The sequence below is a fragment of the Cloeon dipterum genome, chromosome 4 (genome assembly GCF_949628265.1).
Source record: "Cloeon dipterum chromosome 4, ieCloDipt1.1, whole genome shotgun sequence".
Taxonomy (NCBI): Eukaryota; Metazoa; Arthropoda; class Insecta; order Ephemeroptera; family Baetidae; genus Cloeon; species Cloeon dipterum.
This window is the reverse complement of record NC_088789.1, coordinates 16117816-16133005: the sequence shown is the minus strand read 5'-3', so window position 1 is coordinate 16133005 and position 15190 is coordinate 16117816. Positions and strand designations below refer to the sequence as shown.

General features: G+C 39.4%; 3 protein-coding genes across 5 annotated transcripts; 2 read left to right on the top strand and 1 right to left on the bottom strand.

Moving 5' to 3' along the window:
* The first annotated feature begins 307 nt into the window (after nt 1–307).
* Nucleotides 308–9939, top strand: LOC135942588 (uncharacterized). 3 transcript variants are annotated; one of them, XM_065488773.1, is made up of 20 exons: nt 308–453; nt 652–701; nt 954–1046; nt 1113–1231; nt 1283–1424; nt 1474–1724; nt 1778–1918; nt 1966–2106; nt 2158–2440; nt 2499–5562; nt 6149–6505; nt 6559–6675; nt 6730–6935; nt 7000–7123; nt 7174–7347; nt 7404–7694; nt 7745–8108; nt 8751–9045; nt 9103–9348; nt 9406–9939. In XM_065488773.1, exons 2-20 carry the CDS (start codon nt 657–659, stop codon nt 9667–9669), a joined length of 6717 nt encoding a protein of 2238 aa, XP_065344845.1. In that variant the 5' UTR covers nt 308–453; nt 652–656; the 3' UTR covers nt 9670–9939. The 3 variants fall into 3 exon arrangements, with proteins under 3 accessions (XP_065344845.1, XP_065344843.1, XP_065344844.1); XM_065488771.1 differs by having other exon boundaries at nt 6997–7123; XM_065488772.1 differs by having other exon boundaries at nt 444–467; nt 6997–7123.
* Nucleotides 9940–10241: 302 nt separating this feature from the next.
* Nucleotides 10242–11939, top strand: RfC4 (replication factor C subunit RfC4). Its single transcript, XM_065488202.1, has 6 exons — nt 10242–10519; nt 10587–10698; nt 10765–11169; nt 11341–11550; nt 11608–11724; nt 11785–11939. Exons 1-6 carry the CDS (start codon nt 10422–10424, stop codon nt 11890–11892), a joined length of 1050 nt encoding a protein of 349 aa, XP_065344274.1. The 5' UTR covers nt 10242–10421; the 3' UTR covers nt 11893–11939.
* LOC135942205 (zinc finger Ran-binding domain-containing protein 2) lies at nt 11924–14732 on the bottom strand. Its single transcript, XM_065488203.1, has 4 exons — nt 14495–14732; nt 14190–14437; nt 13888–14044; nt 11924–12618 (listed from the first exon to the last, which is right to left on the bottom strand). Exons 2-4 carry the CDS (start codon nt 14372–14374, stop codon nt 12256–12258), a joined length of 705 nt encoding a protein of 234 aa, XP_065344275.1. The 5' UTR covers nt 14375–14437; nt 14495–14732; the 3' UTR covers nt 11924–12255.
* Nucleotides 14733–15190: the final 458 nt, after the last annotated feature.

The following is a 15190-nucleotide window of genomic DNA, read 5'->3' as shown; positions in this document are numbered from 1 at the left end:
GGTAGTGGCAACGTTGCTTTTTGTGTACCAACTGCGTAGCGTATTCAAAATGACGAGTATTTGAAAAGTACTATATTTTCTTGGAGATTTTAGAAGTATTAAAAAATAAAAAATGTTTAAATTAAATGAAGAAGTAATGAAATATTATTAGTAGTAAAATATAAACGAATACAAATAAAATTTTGGTCTGAAATAATAATTTCATGTTGGCAAAATTGTTCATACTTATCATCTGGCCTTCCAGCTTTCAGCAAGCGCGCCGCGGCCGCCGCGCTCCTTCAAACTTGCCGCTCATTCGTCAAATCCGCTAACAGCAACAGTCCCTGTCACTTCATCAACACAACAGAAAAATATTAAGAGTGATTCTACCCATTTTTCAGACAAATAACATTCATTCTTTGGAACAGCGACTGTTGCATCTTGCAAGTTTTAGCTGGAAGTCCAAGGTTCTTGGTTCGTACATAAATGTATTATAAATCTTCCTATCTTAAATTTAGAGTAAATTTTCTATTAATATATTTATTTATTAAATATACGGAGTTTGTTCTTTATAAAAATTTGATTTTTGCATAATGTTCTGATTTACATACATACCATACATATCTATGTATCATACATACACGTTATTGACATTGCAAATATTTTCCACAGGCACAATGAAGCGGACAGGATCTAAATCAACCCCAGCAAAAGCACCAATGGTATGTGTGACAAAATTTGTTAACAATTTGCCTACAATACCGTTATTTTTTTAGTTCTCCATAAAATCGATTATAAACCCGTAGAAATCACTGAATTTCAATACAAATTCTGCGTTCAAGCATGCATATCTATTATAATGTATATGATATTAAGTACATTTTGTATTTTATGAAATAAAAAACTTTCAAAAATCAATCTTCGTACAAAATCCGTAACTTGATTTAATTTCTTATTTCCAATTTAATTTTCAGTCTCCTGCTGCGAGGGTGCTTACCAATAGAGCATTAAACAGAAGCAGTCCTTGGAAAAGCCCCAAACAAAGTCTAGCTGCTCCTCAAGAACAAGTATATGGCGGCATTATGCATTATAGGATGTGACTATTATAAATAAAAACTTAAAAACTGTTTCAGTCGGATAGTGATAATTCTACGTACAGCCATGAAAAGCTGGTTGAAATGTTGGGGAGGCAAAGCTGGAAGCAAAATCTAAGAGAAAGTGTTGTGAATCCGACTTTTGAGCCTGGAAGAGAGTAAACGCAACAATTATTTAAAATCTCTTAAAACTGTCTATGATTAACTAGGTCAAATGAAAGATTATCTTCAGGAATCAAACAAAAATCGAAAAGAACGTCAACTCATAACCTGTCAACAAATCGGATTTTTCTAACTAATGCAGATTTATCGGAAGAAGAGGAATCGAATGATGACCCTAGGATAGCTGATGTAATGAACATTCGCATAAAAACTTCTAAAAATAGCATTTTGTAAGCAGGTTTCGGGCCGTCGTTCATCAAATGAGAGCTTTGGCGCATTCAAACCCTCCGGTCCTGTTCGCCATAGTGAGAGTGAAGACAGTGAGATTGAGATTCGCCGAACCAAACTACAGAGGAGTCCTCGCAAAGTGGGGGACAAAAGGTTAGAAGCTCTTCTGCCTGCGCCACCTGTGATGAAAACCAAACACATCCAAGAAGAAGTTGATAGTGGCCCTGAAAGCCCAATCAAAATTCGGCGCAAACGAAAAAAGTACTAATATACAAGCAGCACAACTGAGTATTAAATGTTCTTTTTATTTCAAGCTCAACTCTTGGCAATCAGACACGGCAGATAGACCTTCAACTGAATGCTACAGAATATTCAGTTCATCGAATTGCGAACTCTGAGTCTTCTGAAGTGGACAGTCCTGACTTGAAACTACAAAAACGCAAAAAATTCAAGAAGTGAGCCCCTTTACTTTAACATGGCCAGTTTTTAATTTTTTTTTCAGGTCCATGAAGGCAGATCAGAATAAGTATTTTGATTTGAGTCCATTGAGAACATCAGAGCCTCGGAAATCCAACATTCCCAGCAATAATGACACTGATAGTGATGTAGATATTCCACTAACCAGAAGAACTAGAGCTAAAAAGTATTATATTGGAAATTGGATTCAGAGCCAATTCTAACTGTACCATTTTAGGTCAACACGAGGCACAGAAATTGAAAATTTGAACCTTGTGCTTAGCCCATCTTACTCAGAGCGAGATGCTTCAATTGTTGAATCAAGTGAAGGTGAACAAGTTCGGCGGAAAACTAAAAAGACCAGAGAAGTAAAGAAGAGTGGATTAAAAATATCTCTACCTTCTCCCGACAAGGAAAACCAGGTTGCCCCAGATGACGACTCTGAAACAGATCTGAGTCATGATGATGTCAGGAAGCGTCGATCACAGCGCACCAAGGACAAGGCCAACACTGAAATCCAAGTAGTTCTTGTTATAAATTAAAATATACTTTTGAATTTCATACGTTATAATTTCACAGCTCCCTCAAATGACTCCAGAGAAAAGTTTTGCTCCTGAAAAGGTGGCATCTGATGTAGACGAATCACCACTACCTGTGCAGCGTAGACTCACTCGATCCTTTAAAGAAAACCTTGGGACCTCGCAACCTATCATTCTGTCTCCAGCTACACAGAGTGACTCTCTCAACAGAATTGGAATATTGTCTGACCAAGAGAGTCCAGTCAGAGTGACTAGATCAAGAGCTACGTTGCATAATTCAACCCTTATTGAAATGCCTGTTTTGGAAGAATCATACAAAGAACATGATGATGAAGAAGAGTCAAGCATTGATGAACCACTGAAAAGGAAAAGCAGGCGCTCTCAAAGGAAGTCGCCCAGGATTCTTGTGGATTTGCAATCATTGAACTCCCCTGACAAGGTAAATCAACATCTCCACACAGAAATTCACTCTTCAGATGATGAGGTGCCCTCTATCCAGCATAGACAGACTAAATCTAAAAATTCCAAAGGGCAACCTTCAGCAACAAACTTGTCTCCAGCTCACAATATTTCTGAAAACCAAGCATTATCAAGTGATGAATCTGAGGATATAGCTCCAAAGAAAAGAGCTTTGTCGCGAAAGAGTACTGGAGTTAATGTGATGAATCTTTCGCCATTGGGAAGCCCTGCCAAGCAAAGTGCAACCAAGGAAACTGATCAAAATCCTGAAGATAATGATGGTGAGCCAGTGGAAAGAAAGAGTAGGCAAAATCAGAGGAAGTCATCCAGCGCTCTTGTAGATTTGCCTTCATTTAACTCGCTTGAAATGGCAAATCAACGCGTCAAAATTGTAATTCAGTCTCCAAATGATGCGGGGCCTTCTATCCAGCATCGACAGACTAGATCTAAAACTCCAAAAGGTCAACCTGCAGCAACAAACTTGTCTCCAGCTCACAATAATTCTGGAGATCAAGCATCATCTAGTGATGAATCTGAGGATATCGCTCCAAAGAAAAGAGCTGTGTTGCGAAAGAGTTCTGGAGTTAATGTGATGAATCTTTCGCCATTGGGAAGCCCTGCCAAGCAAAGTGCAACCAAGGAAACTGATCAAAGTCCTGAAGATAATGATGGTGAGCCAGTGGAAAGAACGAGTAGGCAAAATCAAAGGAAGTCGCCCAGCGCTCTTGTGGATTTGCCTGCATTGAAATCGCCTGAAAAGGTGAAGCAATATCTCATCTCTCAGATCCATTCACCTGATGAAGATGGACCCACAAATATACACAGGCAGAAGAGTGCTAAAAGTACTAAGGAACAAGCAGCCACAATCAATTTGTCTCCAGCTCGCAATACAATCAGAAGTTCATCATCAAGTGACGAGTCCGAGGAGATAGCTTCAAGAAAAAGAGTGATTGCTCGAAAGAGTAGCAGAGCTACATCCATGAAGTTGTCGCCATTGAAGAGCTCTCCAAATATAAGTGAAGCGGACAAAAACAAAGTAACAGAACATCCTCCTGACAAAGCAACAGACAAACTGTCAAAATCTAGAGAGCAAATCGAGACCCTGGTTTTGGATGAAAATCTCTCAGAGGATGCTGATTCTGAGGAGGAGGCAATTGTTGAAAAGCAGGCTGAAGTACGAAAGAGCAACAAGGAAATGACGCTGGACTTACCAACACTAAAAGAAGCCCCCAGCAAGAAAACTCCTCTGGCTATCAGCAAAAGAAAAAGTATATGGAGTGCAAGCAAAGAGAAACCAACCCAATCCAACATGGCGTCCAGCAAAAATTTACCAAGGAAATCACATGCTGCAGTGCCTCAATCGCACACTGTAACAAGTCAAGACAAGGATGCTCACCAGCCCTCTGATGAGTCTGAGGAAGAGGTCATTGTATCCAGGAAGAAGCCTGCGGCCAGAGTGAGCAACAACGAAATGACCTTTGAGTTATCACCATTAGCAAGCACCACTTTAAACAGTAGAGTAAATTTGAGCAGCAAGAGTCTTAGTGAATCTGACCATTCAGCTGTTAGTAAACCAAAAACATTTTCCTTGAAAAAGACTAGCGTGGTGAGTGAGACATCAGGTGGTGAGTTACAACGCTCTAGAATCCCAATTGAAGGCAGGCCAGGCTATCCCCATTATCAATCTGGCCCAGTGGAAACTGCTCAAGAGAAAGCTCAACACAGCCTGCAGAAAAAAACTCCTGATACACATGTCGATGTTGGAAAAGAAAGCTCTGAAACCCACGAACACAACAATAATTCTGATGAATTAGACGAGGAAATTGATCTTTCTAGCCTGGAGAGGTCAAAAGAGTCAAAGGTGATGCGTCTGTCGTCAAGCCTTTTGAAGAATTCACAAATTGAGACTGGTACTCGCTCACAACACACTTTCAAGATGGGTAACGCTGATCAAGTCAATACTAGTAGATATCCAGTTGCTGCTACTGGTTCCGAACAAGCTCTCTCCGATATAGATTTCGACCATGACTGGGAAGAAGATCACAGCGACTTAAACAAAAATATCTCCATCTCCACTTTATCTAAGAACCACAACATTGGAATTGGTTCTGAAAAAGAATCTTTCATAGATGAAACAGCTGGCACTAGAGCTACTTCCAGAGCTATTGAACTAGACAAGAGTAGTGGTGTTGAAAGACAAGATCAAGGAGAAAATGTTGAGCATGATATGCATGAAGAGAGCGCTACTTTGTCTGATGAACCTTCGATCAATGCCAAGCGCACCAATCTTCGACAAAAAACTCCTAATAGAAGCACACCTTTCAAAAAATTCACTTTGTTTTCACCTGAGAAGTCGCAAAATGTTGCCAATGATTCAAGCGATGGCGAAGAAATTCAACCAAAGCGGCAGTTGAGAAAAAAGTCCGAGAGTAATTCTGTGGGACAAACCACCCACAGGCAAGCAGAGCCGACTCATGGTACAGATGGTTCGTCTGGATCCTCCAAGAGCGACAAAGTACGGATCATGGAAAATAATTCAGAACGTCTTGGAAAGACCAGTGGAAACGTGGAGAGTACACGTCAAACTCGCAAATTGTCTCTGTTTGCCTCAAAGCAACGAGCCCAGTCCTCACGGTTGATTGCAGGTGAAAATGATGTATATCCATAATATATCTCATTTATTCATCCTTTTGCTTTTTTACGCCATTTTCTCATAATTTATTACTATTCTCATAATTATTTTACTAACCCAGTTGGATGCAACTTTTCAACTTCAAATTGAAACAATAAGTTTACTGTAGCACTCAATGAATAATGACTTCAGTAGGTTCAAGAGTTTTATTTAATATTGTGGCATATTGAAGCTGTTTTCATGTTACCCTTCGTATTTTTTCATACATTCAGCTCTTTCCACTCTTAAAACACTACTCACAGCGTAATGTATGTTTTTGGCAGATCATTAATGCGTAAATTATCTCCAGATATTATTTCAAGAAATATTAGTCAATATGAGAAATGCATGATTTACTTGAACTGCTTAAAACTGGTTCCAGTACACTAAATTTTCAACTCAAATTTTCTTACCCAGATAAAAATATTTTCAAAATCAACAATTGAAAGCACTCAAAGAATTATTCCATGTTATACTCTCCCATTTATTTTCATGCCGAATTAAATTTGTTTGAAATGATCTCGGCATTTAAAACTAACTCAACTAAACTAATGTTGTAGAGACGGATGGAGAAGACGCAACCAAAGTAAAGCGAAAGGATACTTCAAACTTGCACGAGTCAAGCACCATGGAATTGGATTACTCCATACTTGAAGAAGAGTCTGATACACACTCGACTTCTAAGAGGTCCAACAAGGACGCAATAAGCATGTTTCTTGCATCAGACAAAGATGAGTCCAATGAATCCCATAATAGCGCCAATGTTGCGTCTACTGAGACTGCGGCTCAACAGAATGCTCCAAATAATACTGATTCAGACACTGAGAATGATGAAACACCTGTTGTATTCAAAAGGCGTAAGATCTTGTATAAAAAATCGAATGATCAGCCGGAACTGTCGCTCAAGCTTTCATTTCGTAAGTTTATTAGAAAATAAATTAAAACACGTTGCAATATATTAATATTTCAGAAAGCAGTGGAATAGGTGGCAAGTCGGCTGAACAGGTGGGAATGCCAAAACCTCCAGATGTTACTTCTTTAAATAGCGGGAAGACTTCAAGTTCTAAAGAGAAAGAAGTTTCTGAACGTAACATTCTTCAGTGTTAAAACTAATGTGAAATTTATAATTCTAAATTTCTAGAAACTTCCAGCAGAGATGAGATATCGTTAACTGATGAAAGAATGCAGCGCCACACAATGTTTCAGTACACTGGCGACTCAAATGTAAATGATATACTTCTCTCAGCTAAAAGAGTATCCGCCCTCTCTATTGATCCGCGACGTTCAGGCAAGACATCGCAGCAAAAGGGGGAATCTGCATCCTCTGCTACTAACGCCAATCAAAAGGTTGCTAACATTTCTTTTTAATAAACATTTTAATTGAAATAAATATTTTTAATTGCCCAAGAAGACTGGAATCATAAGGAAATCCCAATTTTCGCAAGAAACTGCAAAAAGAAATTTGCAAAAGCATTTGGAGCAAGCTGAAGAGGAATTTTCTCAGTCGCACGAACAGCCTGGAAAGGAAACTGAAGGTAAGTGAAATTTTCGGACTTGATTTTGCATTCAAAACTTTGCTCAACAGAGCCTAGAACGTCAACACCGGTTGGTGATGTATCCTTGACGGTGGAAGACGTGACAGATGCTGTAGATCTAATGGAAACCAATGGGGAGCAGAACAAAAACAGTTCAGAGGCTAGGTTGTACACTGCAGAAGATTTCAAGACTGCTATTTCTCGCTTCGTGCGGCCTCAGCAATGTGAGTTACTGACACAAATTTTCCTTTGCCAAAATCTACAACAGGCTAACTTTCAGCAACTAAATCTAAAAAGATATTCTCACTTGCTGACTTGGAAAGGGCGATGGTGGCTGTTCGTTCGCCTAGCATGATGATTGATTCAAGCAAACGAGACTCCATTCAAGGTGGCAAAAACTTATTCAGCCTTCAGGATTTCGAGCGAGCGTTGATGAAACTGAAGAACAAATCCGTGTTGGGGGCCAGATACAGCTTGATGGGGATGAATGAAATCAGCAATATCACATTGGCTCAAAGTGCTGCTGCCTCTAATCCAGCTCAAAGGCCCCAAATTAGTGAAACAGCAAATAGTATGCAACAAATAGAAACGTGTGAAATTTCAATGAAATATTAACCCCAGGTGCTGTGGAAGAGCAAGCAGAGTCTCGGACTATAGTGTTTGACACTCCAGAACAATTTGAGGACAAGGGGGAAAACCAGACAGTTTACGCGACGCCCTCTGACCCTGGAAGTGACAGTAATGATGACCAGAAGACAGAATCTGAGAGCCAACATACTGAGGAAGAAAGCGAGTCAGAGCACACAGAGGTTCAGGATTCAGACGAGAACACAGCCAGAACAATTGAAACTAGCCCAAGCGTCAACGCTGACAATAATTCAGATGGGCCAAGCATCAATGATGGAAACTTGGATGTGTCTGTTGCGCAAGAGGAAACTCAAACGCAAGAAAATGAGCCTGATGAATCAATGTTGCCGGGTCCAAGGTAGGTGATAATTTATTCTGTATCTGGTAACTTTTGCATTGCAATGCACCCACCGTAATATTGATGCTGTTGTGTTTAATTGTCTCTGAGAGACAAACCTGATAATAGCGTCTTGTTGAAGAGAAAAATACAAGATATTCCAATTTTTTTACAAATGTATTGTTTATGAAATAAGCAATAAATTGTCTTTACAATGTGCAAAAATCAAACCAGGGCTAAATAACAATTAAATTTGAGAATTTACCAAGCTGCATAATAATTGACACAGTTTTTCAATAATTTTTCGCCTCATTTTGATTCCTCCCATCGCGATATATCCATTGGTGTGCGAATTATGAGGTAAATCTCCCTTCTGGCGAAATAAAATCATGATTTTCAATTATTAGACAGTTCTCACCGCTTAATTAGCTTGCTAACTTTAGAGCCAATGTTCTTAAAAATTTATACAACTTATGAAAATTCATGCTCTTTCTCAAAAATTATAGAGTGTTTTAATCAATATAAAGTACACATTATCACTGTAAGCAGTGACACCATACTATCTAAATATTGTGACACTGTAGTTACCTTTCTAATGGTGCTAACGCTGGACACAAGATTTACCCATTTTTTAGGATTTAATAATAATTTTTTCTGTTGTAGCGGGGCTGATGAAATCAATGGCGATTCCTCTGAGGAAGAGATTGTTGCGGCAAAGCAGAGTAGCCAGAAGAAGAGTGGAAATTCCAGTGGTGCGCCATTACCCTTGCATCAAAGAATCCAGTCTATCGGAAAACACCAGTCCCTCATCACCTCTTTCCTCAGCCAAGCTTCTGCCTCCACCAGAACTTCAGTCAGAAGATCTATTCTTCAGTCAGGAGAAATTTCGCCTCCCCCTTGGCAACACATGCTAGGAGATCCTAACGAGTCTGGAGTTGCTTCCATGAAAGATAGAGAGGCAAGTAGTTGTATTCTATGGAACTAAGGCAATGAAAATAATAATAATTTGTTACAGCTAAAGAGAACGCTCTTTTTGAAGGAACATCAAGAGAGGAAGAAGCGAATTGAAGCCAAGCTTGCTACCAAAGAAAAAGAGTTCTCTACAGTGAAAAAACGTGTGCCACCCAGCAAGCCCACTGGTATAACAAAGAAGAAGACTGCTAGCAAGAATCCAACAAGGACCAATACTGGATTCACGCAACCTGATATCCTTAAAGAACTGAAGAGAGATCAGTGGGTGAATAAACGCCTGCTCAACAAGGTACAGAAATGATCAAAACATTGCATTGAACATTAATTTAACATTTTTTATCCACAGCTGGATAAATACTTCAAGAATGGTCCACCTAGAGTGAGGAATGACTTTCTCAGGACTCTCTCGGTGAACATCAACAGTGTGTTGAGACAGAAGAAGGTGAATGAAGCAAACGTAAGGAAGGTCATGAGGGCCTGCCATAAAGCAGGCGTGGCCAAGGATTTCAACGAGTTTGCCAGGTTTATGCGAGAGTACCTCCCTACCTCTTTCGAAACAAAAGCATTCACCGACAAACTCTTCCGTGAGGAATACTACTTTTTTGAATAGAGCAGGGCTGGCAGCAGGTCCAATAAATATTGCATTTTCCTTGTAAATATACCCAAACATTCAATACAGAAGTTTTGATTCACTCCCCCCTGTGTAAATTTTCCCTCTATCATCTCTATTCAAGACTAAATACCTCCTGTGAAGTGAAACACAACCAGAAACGTAAATCTATCTGTTTGCCAACAAATTTCAGTTGCTTAACTGTGTATTACATTTTCAAGTAGGATTATTTTGTATTTGTCAATAAATTTTGTTACTTTCTCAATAACATCATAAATATATCACTGAAAATAACCCTGACGGAATAAAATAACCCCGAAACCCCGATAATAGATAACGGAATTTTTTACTATTTAAGGAATTCTTATTTTCATAGCATTTTTCATTTCAATTTTAATTTAAAATATTGAAACAATTTAAGTTCAATCAATGAAGGATTCGGGATCGCAAATTTTCCTCTAATTTAACGATTGAAGCTAGGTGCCAAATAAAGGAAAGGAGGCGCGTCTCGTGTTCTTCGCGCCTAAATTTGAAGGGCTGTCAAACGGGCGGGAACTTGATATAAACATCATCTGGCTCCTGGCTCGGCGGCCGGCGCAAGGAATTCTTTCGAAATTTTTGCACTTTTATCGTTCGTAAAGATTGCTTGCATCCTTCTTGATTTGTAAAATTCGTTTTCATTTCGTGAATAATTTGTTACACGCAAGACGTTGTAGAGTTCAATTTACGTAACCAATTTTATAAGTGGTAGAATGTCCGACATTGAAAGTGATATGGAAGTTGTTGATGCTCCGGCTGATCCAAAGGAGAAGTCCAGCACGGCTCAAACGAGGAAATCTCATCTACCTTGGTAAAATATATCATTCAAATGCGTTATCAATTCGTTTGATACTCTCAATTTCTTTTTTCGATGCCAGGATCGAAAAATACAGGCCAACAAAATTTGAAGAAATTGTAGGGAATGAGGACACACTCCAAAGACTCAGTTATTTCGCACAGGCTGGAAACGTTCCAAACATCATCATTGCTGTAAATATTTATTTACATAATTACGAAGAAATAATACCGTGTAAACAATCAACTTGTAATTTTAAGGGTCCACCTGGCGTTGGAAAAACCACCACAATTCTATGTCTGGCGCGCATCCTGCTCGGGCCAGCATTTAAAGATGCTGTTCTCGAGTTGAACGCTTCCAACGAAAGAGGAATTGACGTGGTTCGTAACCAAATCAAGATGTTCGCCCAGCAAAAGGTGACCCTGCCCGCTGGCAGACATAAGATTGTCATCTTAGACGAGGCGGACAGCATGACTGACGGCGCTCAGCAGGCTCTGCGGCGCACCATGGAGATTTACTCACACTCGACGCGATTTGCTTTGGCTTGCAACAACAGCGAGAAGATTGTCGAACCTATCCAATCTCGCTGTGCCATGCTGCGCTACAGCCAGCTGTCAGACGCGCAAATTCTGGCTAAAGTCATGGATATTTGCGAAAAGGAGAATGTACGTTCATGTGCACTCAAATAAGCTGCAATTTTCTTTTTCTTTGTAACAATCACGATTGGGCATTTCAAATGGATTTTGTTGGTTTCTATGCAGACTTGTCTTAATAATTTTTTTAATCAAGCTAATTTAAGAGTATTTTTAGTCTGTAATATCGAATTTTGTTTCCAGGCTTCTCACACGAAGGAGGGTCTGGAAGCAATCGTCTTCACTGCCCAGGGAGATATGCGGCAAGCTTTGAACAACCTACAGTCGACCGTGAATGGATTCGGACATGTGGATGAAAAGAACGTCTTCAAAGTGTGTGACGAGCCTCACCCAATTCTAGTTAAGGAAATGTTGCAAAACTGTGTGAGCGGGGACATAGATGCTGCTTACAAAGTATGTAATGAACGAATTTTTGTCTAGGGCAAAAATATGTTCTCTCTTAATTCCTAGATTCTGGCACATTTGTGGAAGTTGGGATATGCTGCTGAAGATCTGATCCAGAACATCTTCAGAGTTTGTAAAACCATGGACACAATTGGAGAATTCTTGATGCTGGAGTTTTTGAAGGTGACTTTTTTATAGCAATTCTCATCTTGGGTTTAATTGACATTTGGTTAACAATTTTAGGAGATTGGGTTGACCCACATGAAAATTATTGAAGGCCTTGGCACCTTGCTTCAGCTCTCTTCCCTGTTGGCTAGACTATGCCAAGTCAGTGAGAATATTGAAACTTGATTAGTGTAACCTAAGTTGTAAATAAATTCAGTTTTAACTTGATGAAATTTGCGAGATTTTGGTACTTTAATTTCCACTACAAAAGCACGTTTTCAACATTACATAGTTCATGTAGCAGAGTAAAAGTTATATTTCTAGAGCCAAAAGTGGCCTCGGTCATTCTTTCAATTCATTCACACATCAATATGTGCACATCAATTATAAGGAGAAGACGATCAGGGCTGTATGGAAACAGCATCAATTGCTGCGAATCTGTTTTACAAGATTGTATTGCATTATTGCAATGCAAGCTTAAAAGATATTCTAGTTGGCAGAAATGCATTATTACTTGGTATGACTGCAGCATGGTATCATAAATATGTATTACTTCTTGCTGCTCTCATCGTCATCTCCCCAACCGGTGAGGTCGTACTTGGAAAGATCACCGTCATCACTATCTTCCTCTTCATCGTCTGACTCTTTCTTTTTGGAACGCTTCTTTTCGTGTTCACTCTCAGAACTGCTGCTGCTACTGCTTGAGTTTCTTCTCTTTTTTCTGTTGCTTGGTTTCCTGTCGTCATCACTTGAGTAAGACCGTTTTCGGTCTGCGGAAGAGCTTGACGCGCTATTTTTCTTTTTGCGCCGTCCAAATTCATCCCACTCGTCGTCAGATTCTTCTTTCCTCTCTTTGTACTCAACCACACCTCGGTCGTTGAAGCCTCCTCCGAATCCGGTTCGCTCTTCAACCTAGAAAATTGTTTTTAATGTAGACAGAAATTTAGAAGAAAAAAGTTTAGTTCAAGATTAACTTGAATGAGTAATGCTATAACTATTGTAAACACATCATTAGAGCTGTTTTTTCTTCAGAGACTGCTTTGGGCTCAAAACAACATTTTCCTATTTAGATAGGTTCTAATTTTTGTTGTAGCCCATTCTATGCTGAATTAAATGTTTTAAAAGCTTCCATAAATTATTGGTTAGTAATTTGTTCATTAGGTTCAATAATATTTAAGACTAAGGAGGGCAGGAGAAACATGTTTCAATTTTGAGTGCGTAAATCAGTTGTGTTTTGATCACATCTTACGAATATTAAAAAAAACTCACCAAATAGAGATCGGAAGAGTTCTACTTCAAAAAGATTTAATTTAAAAAATACCAAAATTATTATTTCCCTGAGCTACACGTGATTTTCTAACCCTTCAAATACATTTGCAAATTTTAGGAAAAACTTTGGGGTGCAGCTGTTTTTTATTGCTAAATGGATAATATTTCGTTCAGAGTTTGCCAATTTTGAGGGGTGAAAAATGCAACCCTGAATTATGCAAAAAAAGTAACCAGAACCTCCACAATTATCGACTTTTCCGCATTTTTTTCCTTTAAATTTTAACACAAAAATTATCACAATTTTGCGCTAAACTACACCGAGGGCACAAACAATAATTCTGTTGAATATTAAAAATCTATTCCTTGTGAAATACATGACATTAAAATTTACTCTTTAAAATTCATATTTTTGTCATCCAACATTAAATAAAAATTGTCCACTGTACAAATGCATGTATTTCGGAAGAAAAGCAAAACCCAAAATACAGTGTTTTTCCCCAAAAAGTACGGGTGAGGTCCTTAAATTTCAGCTAAAATAACTTAGTTAGTTTAAATTCATACCAACAAAACATGAATCACTAATACCACTTGAGTCCAATTTTTAATTTACCTCAACAATAGAAAACAAAAAAATATTCTTGTTAAGTATCCAAGGGAAGATATAATTTTCTTCAGTGAAAAATGAAGGTTCTGTTACGTAGCAAACTGACTGAGACAGTTTGAAGTGTGAGATTTAAATTTTCATTTTACTGTTGCAGAGATTTAAAGATATAATTTAAAATGACCGTCTATATAATTTGACAGCAATAATATGATCAGATTGGTTCAAATTAATAGTAGCAACTGCGTACTTAAATTTGAAAGGGCTATAAATAGCCAAAATAGAGCAACAACTATTGTTCATAAAATCACCTCTCCGTATCTTGGCGCGTTACAGACGTTGCACTGGTGCCGCCTTGCCCAGTTCACGTTTCCACACTTGCTGCACTGCCAGTCGTCGGCACTGAAGAGTCCCTTGCTCTTCTCTGCCATGGCCTTGCCAATTTCATGTCCCAGTTTCTTCTTTGAACTGCACACAATGAGACAAAGTGCCACAAATTTTAATCTGGACTTGATTGGCAAAACCGGAGATTTTGTAGGAAGTCGTTTGTAGAGTAGATAAAAAATCAGAGCTGACGCTAACTGACATGATACGGACCTGGCAAGGCAACTACCTGTTACTACTGGAGGACGCGTCTTCGCCAGGGGGCTTGGTGCCGCCGCACCGATTGCACGAAGTCCTCCATGCAAAATTCCAATTGGCGCAGTCGGCGTCCGGACACAACCAGTCGCTGTCTCCCTTGCGGTGGCTGCCGCGGTGTCCGCCTTCCTGGGGTTTTCCTGAACTGCTCTTGTGCATGTCTGGAGAGCGAGGGCGGATCACTGTCTGACAGCCGGCGATTGTCGCATCTGCAATGGCGCACTATGTGCGAGAATAAAAATTATCATCCAACATTCAGGCGCCGATCACGAATCTCACCCCTTTGAGAACTTGGGAGAAGACGCGAAGGCCGCTCCCAAAGGATGGTCCTGCGCGGGGAAGCGTCTGCACTGCCGAGTGTTCTGAACAGGGATTCGGTTCGGTGTCTTCAAAGCACTAGATATACATACTTAATTCCTTCAACAAAATTTACAGAGCAGCACGGGCACAGAGCACGCCTCTCGCCTCCTCTCTTGTGCGTATTATTTTTATTTCCCGTCAAGTGGAATGGACGGGAGCTGGGTACTTCGTGCTGCCGTCCAACGGACGCTCTGGGAAACACACCTGAGATTAAATTTTGGCGTTCAAGCGCGCGCGATTGCTTCAGATTTCTTGATTTTGGAATCAAATTCTTATCATCCTAAATAATTTATGTATCTACATACTCTTGATCGAAAACTTTACGTGAGAGTTAACAAAGTTTGAAGGATAGCGACAGGATCCTCGGGAGAAAGTAATTCAATTTTTAAATCAGGGCGAGGGTATGTGACCTGCATGTCTTAAATGCAAAGCGTGTTGCATACATTTACAAATTAGGGCGCTGGCGTAAGCTTTTGAATTTTAAAATTATTTCTGCGAGTGCCAAAAAATCGGGTTAAACCAAACTATTAATTTGTCACAGGAAATTTTCCCTGATGATTTTCCAGTTCAAAAGAAGTAAATAGGCCGGAATTCACGCCCTGCTCAACACGATAA

Coding starts and splice junctions, on each gene's coding strand:
- LOC135942205 (XM_065488203.1), bottom strand. CDS start 14,374: ATGCACAAGAGCAGTTCAGGAAAACCCCAGGAAGGCGGACACCGCGGC. Junction 14,045..14,189: donor GCGTCCTCCAGTAGTAACAG/GTAGTTGCCTTG, acceptor CATTGTGTGCAG/TTCAAAGAAGAAACTGGGAC. Junction 12,619..13,887: donor ACGCGCCAAGATACGGAGAG/GTGATTTTATGA, acceptor ACAATTTTCTAG/GTTGAAGAGCGAACCGGATT.
- RfC4 (XM_065488202.1), top strand. CDS start 10,422: ATGTCCGACATTGAAAGTGATATGGAAGTTGTTGATGCTCCGGCTGAT. Junction 10,520..10,586: donor AGGAAATCTCATCTACCTTG/GTAAAATATATC, acceptor TTTCGATGCCAG/GATCGAAAAATACAGGCCAA. Junction 11,725..11,784: donor TGATGCTGGAGTTTTTGAAG/GTGACTTTTTTA, acceptor TAACAATTTTAG/GAGATTGGGTTGACCCACAT.
- LOC135942588 (XM_065488771.1), top strand. CDS start 657: ATGAAGCGGACAGGATCTAAATCAACCCCAGCAAAAGCACCAATG. Junction 1,232..1,282: donor ACTTTTGAGCCTGGAAGAGA/GTAAACGCAACA, acceptor ATGATTAACTAG/GTCAAATGAAAGATTATCTT. Junction 6,506..6,558: donor GTCGCTCAAGCTTTCATTTC/GTAAGTTTATTA, acceptor TTAATATTTCAG/AAAGCAGTGGAATAGGTGGC.